This window comes from Erigeron canadensis, chromosome 1 (genome assembly GCF_010389155.1).
Source record: "Erigeron canadensis isolate Cc75 chromosome 1, C_canadensis_v1, whole genome shotgun sequence".
In the NCBI taxonomy this organism is placed as follows: domain Eukaryota; kingdom Viridiplantae; phylum Streptophyta; class Magnoliopsida; order Asterales; family Asteraceae; genus Erigeron; species Erigeron canadensis.
The window spans coordinates 10,511,916-10,519,989 of NC_057761.1; the positions used below are offsets into that span (position 1 = coordinate 10,511,916).

An 8,074-nucleotide genomic window follows, 5' to 3' on the forward strand; every position below is an offset into this window, starting at 1 on the left:
CAGTTTTATGGATGCATGCTATCAGCACCTTTTTGTTTAATATGGATATCTACGAATTTAGCATGCTTTTTTATGGATATATATCTGGTGGTGGTGTAGATATTTATAGTGGGACTAACCTGAATTCTTATGAATTCCTGTCCTCTAAAATTTTTTTTCCGAAATATTCAAATTATATGGGCGTCCCCATTTAACGTGCTTTTGGCACATGTTTGTTTTTTGAGAAAAAAAAAAGGAAATAAGCCTTTATTAAATATAAAGGGGGTTACATACCGTAGCCTCTAGGCTTTTTCAAAAGTAATGAAAAATTGAAACCGAAAAGACAAAGTAAATTCCATGGTTGTTACGCATTCAATCGCCCGAGGTAAGGTCCTTCGCTCCACGATAGCCAATGTGGCCCGTCATGTCCTTCTTCAGTTATCCTTCTTTCTTTCGTCTTAAAGGTTCCGATCCCTCCATTCGACTGGTACTTGATCATTCCATGCATTACGGAGGGGATCATTTCAAATTTCTGAATTCCAGATCTTCCTAGTATTGCTTCGAAGGGTGAGTCTCCTTGTACCACGAAGAACGATATTTTTTCTGTGCGTTCCCATCGTCCATTTCCAATGGTTACTTTCGTTGTTAGCTTCCCGATGGGCTTCTCAGTTCCTCCTGAATATCCTTGGACCAGAGTATCGGTTCTTTTGAAATTCATCCGTGACACAGGATGTAGTTTCCAAAAGGCCTTTTCGTAAAGGACATCGCACTTGCTTCCCGTGTCCACAGATGTTCCCTTTACTTCTGAGATTTCAAGCATTGTTTTGATGGTAAGTGGGTCACGAAAGTCCCGGGTGTTGTCGATCGAAGGAAATGTGATGTGCATTGTGTTTCCCTTATATGCCTTCGGGAACGGACGTTCTTCTCCTGTTTTCTTTTTGACGATTGTATAAATGGTTTTTTCTGGTCCTTTTTTCTTTTCTTCCAAGTCATCCTTCTTCTTTTGTTGCCGCTGCACGGTCTTGACCAAGTGTGACAATTTTCCTTCGTTGATTGCTTCTTCAATGGCCCTTCGGAGTTGCCAGCAGTTGTTGGTGTCGTGCCCATTATCTCTATGGAACTCACAATATTTTTCTGGTTCCCTTTTGGTCTTTCCGCTTAACCTAGGTGGCGTTGGGAAGGCCTTCGCGGCGGACTCAGTAAACAATATTTCCCTGGGGCTTTTACACATCTCTGGAAGGTTAATTTTGACTTGCCCTTTTTCTTCTTTGTAATATGGGTTGTACCGGGAAGTTATATAATCTTTTTCATTCCCCCATTTCCCTTTTCGTCCCACAGGGGATTCCTTTTGAGGCGGTGTCCCTGGCGTCTAGGTACACATAGGCCCTTTTCTGGACCTCTTCATAGGTCTTTGGTAGGTCCCTATATAAGAACTCGACCAGCCCGAGGCTCCGAAGGCCGTATAGCAGTGCTGAGATCCTCTGGGACTCAGGCAGATCTATTATGTCTTCACTTTCATGATTGAATCGGTCCAAAAATGTCCTACTCCCTTATGTGTCCCCTTGCTTTATTCCGTGGGCAGCCACGTGGAGCTTCTTGTGTTTCTTTTGCTGACTAAAGCGTGCTCCGAACTTTTCTTTAAGATCGTCGAAGCTGGTGATGGATCCCTTTGCTACGCTCTTCAGCCATTCTCTAGTGTCTCCCTTGAGGAGATGTTTGAAGGCTCGGCACGCAACTGGAACGTTCCAGACTTTCACCTTGTAGATGCAAATTTGTTGTGACAATCGCAACATAGATTTGATTATCATTTATGTTTTAGGAACTATGTTTGTAATCATTTAAATAAGAACTTGTGTTGATATTTAATGATTACAGTTGAACTTCAATATTATATCTGTTTGTGTTTTATATTGTGTTGGTGTGTTATATATTGTTTTGCAGGTACAAGAACATAGAATCAAGGTTTATAAGTGTCGTAGAACACTTAAACGATGATTGGATGTTATGTACGAGCCAAACGAAGTCAAACAAAGCACCAAAGGGTCGAACCTCGTGCTGACGTCAGCACGAGGTATATCGATTGGTTGCTTAATCAGGCTTAATACTTAATTAAGGCCGAAGCCCACACGATCCAATACACAACTAGTATAAATACAAGACCTAATCTACGGAATTATGTTAATTGATTTTAATCATTTTGAAGATATTCACGAATTTACGAATTCAAGTCACTTGTTCCTTCGTGTGACCTCCTACACGAACCACAAGTATTGTGCATCTCCTTAGGTTGGTTAATTACTCATTAATCAGCAAAAGGAAATAGCAATCTAGTTATCTCAAGTGGATTCCGCACTCTTGACATAACGAATCACGTCTTATTACGATCCACGCAACAATAGGGTACCTTACAAGTGGTATTAGAGCCAGGTTGATTACAAAATCAATTCGAAATTCGTGTTAATTTGCATTTTCGTGCTCTTCTTCGTGTGACACTTCATGCTTACGTCAGCACGAAGTAGGTTTTGCATAGTGCTTACGTCATTGTCACTTCGTGGACTTCGTGTCATGTGTGACTCGTGTGACTTCGTTTTACTTCGTGCCACGTCAACACGAACTACCCTTCATGACTTAGGTCGTGACGCGTGTACTTCGTGCTTCACTTCGTGCCACGTGTACTTCGTGTAAGTCATATAGCTTCGTGCCACACAAACTAAGTGTTATTTCGTTTGATTTAATTTCAAAAGATTCGAAATGACTACTATTCTAGCTCCCGCAAATTCACCAAATGCCCTACTTATTTGCAAGATGATCATGCACGATCATGAGGTTGGTCGTGGAAACACACCTCCAAAGTTGTTCTGTATGGAAAACTATTGGATGTGAAAGAGACGTTTTGAAGACTACATTCGTCTCACTGACATGGACATGTGGCTAGTGATAATTCAAGGTTTTGATTGGCCTTCGTATGAGAAGAATGGAGTGATCGGTAGGTATACTTATGCTGATATGCCGATTGAAGAACGAAAAAGATACACAATTGAGGGAAAGGCTTTATCCACTCTTACTATGGCCTTACCTCAAGATAGTGTACACTTGTTCAAGAAATACACTACTTCAAAGGACTTATGGGATGCTCTTGAAAGATATTGTGAGGGCGATGTAACCTTGAAGAAGAATCGTATCAAACTTCTGAAGTGCCAATACGAAGCTTTCAATGGACTGAAAGGAGAATCTCTTGACGAGATTATTATTCGATTCAGTCATTTAACTACTGAGTTGTCATATTTTGAGGTTGTTTATCCTCAAACTGAGCTAGTCGATAAGTTATTGGACTCACTACCTAAGACATGGACTGATTATGTTCATCAACTTCAAGATGATCAAGAATATAGCTCATGGGATTTTGAAAAGGTGGTTTCCAAGCTGAAGAACAGAGATATGAAAAGAAGAATAAAAGATACACACTCGGATTTCACTCAAGATCCATCATTGTATCATGCTCAGTCTGTTCATTTAGCAAGTTCTAGCTCAGGAAATAATGCATTTCTAAGTGGTGCTGAAGCTACACCAATAGTAGATGCTGAAGGTCTGGCTGGATATGTTGCTTATGACAATGCAAATACGAATGTCAAGAGCAATGTACAATCTTTTCACTCTATGCCAATGAGTATGAGTTCTGTAGAAGGTAGAATGAGTGTTTACTCAGCCTTTTGTAATGCTCATGAAGCATTTATCGGAGGAAAGATTACTGATCCTGCAGTGATTGATGAGTATTACAATCAGATAGATCCTGATGATTTGGAAGAAATGGATCTACAATGGCAGCTGGCTATGCTCACTATTAAGGTCAGAAGATTCATTCAGAGAACCGGGAGACCTATAGGTAATGGCACCAAAGGGTTTGACAAATGCAAGGTGAAATGTTTCAATTGCGATGGATTTGGTCACTTTGCAAGAGAGTGTCAACGACCTAAGAGGATTGATAATACCGTTGCTGGTCATCAAAATTACAATCAAGGCGGTATTAGTCCAAGTAATCAGAAAACTCAAGCAATGATTACATATCCTGCTACTTCACAACAGCCAGTTTCGTCACCATTTTTGGAGTCAAAGGTCGTTGTTGTTCAGAATCCGGATGGTACTTATCAATGTGATACACAATCCGATGATACCTCGAATCATGCCTACATGGTAGAGTTATATGATGAGGTAGCTGCAACAATTGATTATGCTGTATACTCAAGTGAAGAGAGTGCATCTGAGATAGTTAAGCAGAATGTACGTAATATTGCTGAGACTGTGAGATCTGAGAGTGAACCTATGACAGCAGTGAAAGCATCTGAAGAAAAGGAAGAGTCATTGAGTCCTGCTGATGACATTTCTATGAAGAGCATTGAAGAACAAATGAAGAACTTCGTGATACCTGAAGGTATGACAACTGAAGACTTTGTTGCATACATGGCAGATTGCAAGGCTGCAAATCAGAAGGTATCCTGTTCTTTGTTTTCTATTGTTGACGTTTGTAAAATGGTGTCAGATTTGAAAGTTGAGGTGTTTATTCTGAATAAATCTGTTATTAACTTAACTAGTCAAAACTCCATGTTTTAGAAAGAAAACGACTCTTTGTTTGCCAAAAATTCTGGTTTGGTAAAACAAGAAAGTCTTTATCAAGATAAGATTCGTGCATCTGATAAGGATATTCTTGCCTTGAAAGAAAAATTAAAAGAGTCAGTCTTAATGGAAAAAGTAGGAAATGATCAATATGCTCAACTAACTGAAGACTTCTCTAAGAAAGAGAAAGAATTAGTTGATGCAAAACTGGAAATAGTTAAGCTGAATGCAAGATTGGACCAAATTAGGGGATCTGAATTAATAAGATCAATGCAGATGAAAAAGCGTGTACCACGGGATTCAAAAGATAAAAGTGGTTTAGGTTTGAATTATAAAGAAGTTAGAGGTCCATTTAATGATAATTACACAGAGTCTCTAACACAGCTTTCTGAAAAGGTTGATATTGGTGAAATTTCTCCAATTGTCTCAGAAAATCAAAATGTTGATCTTAAGACTCCTAAAAACTCTAAAAGCTCAATTGATAAAATAAAAGAGCTTAACAAGAGACATAAGCTGGAAAGTTCTTTTGTCAGACTAGTAGATCCTAAAAATGGAGTTTATGATGCTAATTTTCCCATAGGGTCTAGTCAAGTGAATTCAACTTGTCATGTTGATAAGAGTGTTAAATGTTTTACAATGAAGGGATGTGATACTGTTTTTACTTCCACTAAAATTGATTTTGAAAAGATTGATCATGACAAGATTGATAAAGTATGGAATAAGGATGAATCTACATTTAGTGGAGTCCCCTTAACTCCATACTCGACTCATAAGAATTCTCAAAAGAAGGTACATTTTTCCGATAAAAATGAGTCAACTGGTTTATCAAAAGAAGAGTCGGCCACAATTGAACTTAAGGAATGTTTAGGCATGACTTCAGCTGAGTTTGATGTTAAAGCTAAGAAAGAAAAAGCTAAAAAATCTTGTTTTTATTGTTATGAAGTAGGACATGTTTATAGTTGTTGTCCAAATAGGAAAAGAAGATGTCCAGAAAAGGGTATGTCCTCTGGAGGATCTAGTGACTCAGACATTGTTGCTCATGACAATAGATCTAAGACTCCAAAACGACAGGGACCTTCAAAGAATACTACTTCTAGTAGTGTAAGTCCGAGTCGTTCTTGTACACCTCAAAGGAGTTATTCACCTAGGAAGATGGCTCAGCAAAATTGGTCACCCCTTCTAGAATTAATAGTTCGTCTAAATTCTATGATCGATTAGGGAGTCAACGTAGATATGGTACACATTCACCAAGGAATTCTCCTCCTAAGACTTGTTTCACTTCACCTAAGAAACAGTCTGTGACACCATCCTCATCCAAGGCTCCAGTACAGAGCGATGGATATTGGACCGAATTAATCATTAGAGATGAATTCGGAAAACCTAAACCTCAAAAGGTTTGAGTTCCCTTCAGAAACTAACCATCTTATTGTCTGATGTGCAGGGAGAACCAAGGAAGCCTATCAGTCTATGGTATGTTGACAGTAGACTCTCTCAGCACATGACAGAATGTGTTGTCCAATTATGAAGATGTAAATGGTTCGTATGTTAGTTTCGCAGGTCCCAAGGGCAGCAACATCTCGGTCCAAGGTGATGTTGTCAATGGGAAGATTACGCTGGAAAAGGTCAATTATGTGGAACAGTTAGCACATAATCTATTGAGTGTTTCTCAGATTTGTGACAAGAGTAACAATGTCCATTTTACCAGAGAAAGAAGCACTTATTCTGAAGCCATGATATGTTATTCCTGAAGACTGGATCCTGCTAAAAGCTCCTAGGAAGAGAGACATCTATGGCCTTGTGTTAGGTGTTGATGATCCAAAGGAGTCAGTTTGCTTATTAACTAAAGCAAACGAATCTAAATCATTGCTATGGCATAGAAGAATGGGACATATTAATTTCCGAAAGATGAATGATATTTTCAGACATGGTTTGGTTGACCGCGTTCCCATGAAACGGTTTGAAATGGAAGACAAATGTGTACCTTGTCTGAAAGGGAAACAACAAAAGTCTGCCCATGAACCGAAGCAAGAAAATTCTATTGCCAGCCCATTTGAGCTACTTCACATGGATTTGTTTGGTCCAGTTAATGTAAGAAGTATTGGTGGAATGTATTACTGTTTGGTGGTTACCGATGACTACTCGAGATTCTCATGGGTATTCTTTCTTAAATCGAAAGATGAAACTCCTCAAATTTTGATAAATTTCTTTGTCAAAACTGAAAGTATTTATGGAGTTCGTGTTAAGAGAATCAGGAGTGACAACGGAACTGAATTCAAGAATAATGTAATGGATGTCTTTTGTTTGTCAAAAGGAATCCAACATCAATACAGTTTGCCGTATGAACCACAACAGAATGGAGTTTCTGAAAGAAAGAATAGGACTCTAATCGAGACAGCCAGAACTATGCTTGCAGATTCAGGGCTTCCTACTATGTTTTGGGGGGAGGCAGTGAATACAGCGTGTCATATTATAAATAGGGTTACTGTAGTCAAACGTCATAACAAGACATGCTATGAGCTTCTACATAAGAAGAAACAGAATTTACAGAATGTTTAGCCATTTTGTGTACCGTGTACTTTCTTGAAATATCTACCTCAGTCAAAGTTTGATCCAAAGGTTGAAGAGGGATTTTTCATGGGTTATAAACCGGGAACATCAATTCGACAGGTTTAAAACAAGCAGACAGGCAAAGTTGACTTAGGTACAAATGTCAAGATTGTTAGTCATAAGCCCGCTATTCATTCTGGAACTAGCAAAATCTTCGATTATGATAGTGTGTTTAGTTCACTACACGGTCCTGATTCTTATTCAGATCCTGAGACAGTTGATGGTGTGATTATTTTAAGAGATCACTTGGATAATACTCCTACATCTCCGCCTACTCAAAATGTCGAGTCTACTACTGTTGTTGATGAAAGTGGTAAGGACAAGATTAAGACACCAAATTCAGATGATAGTGAACCCGAGAACACTACACCACTTACTCCGTCAAAGGTTTCACTGCCTGATGATGATCTTATTTCTGAAGAATCGGAAGATGATTTTAGCTCTCCTGAGTTTTAGATTAAAACGAATTTAGGAGAAAGTCTGAATGTTTAGAAATCAGTTAAATAAGGACCTGACTAGTTTATTTTGTGAAGTGAAAGACACTGGATTAATAACTAAGTGTTTATATTCTGGTTTCATTTTACAAGTAGAACCTAAGAATGTTAAGGCAGCACTTCAAGATCCATGTTGGGTTGAAGCTATGCAAGAAGAATTAGCTCAATTTGAAAAACTTGGAGTTTGGGAGTTAGTAGATGTACCTAGAGGTAAAAGACCGATTGAAACTCGTTGGGTATATAAATGCAAATGAGATAAAAAAAAAGGGGTTGTTACCAGAAATAAGGCACGTTTGGCTGTTCAGGGGTTTGCACAACGAGAAGGATATGACTATAACGAAACTTTTTGGCCAGTTGCTAGGATTGAAGCTATAAGGTTATTT

The 8,074-nt window shown here is 38.7% G+C and overlaps 1 protein-coding gene across 1 annotated transcript; it reads right to left on the reverse strand.

Annotated features, from left to right (window-relative positions):
- Window positions 1-343: 343 nt before the first annotated feature.
- On the reverse strand, window positions 344-1,210 carry LOC122610176. Its single transcript, XM_043783196.1, has one exon. The coding sequence runs from the start codon at window positions 1,208-1,210 to the stop codon at window positions 344-346; it is 867 nt and encodes a 288-aa protein (XP_043639131.1).
- Between the last annotated feature and the right edge of the window lie 6,864 nt (window positions 1,211-8,074).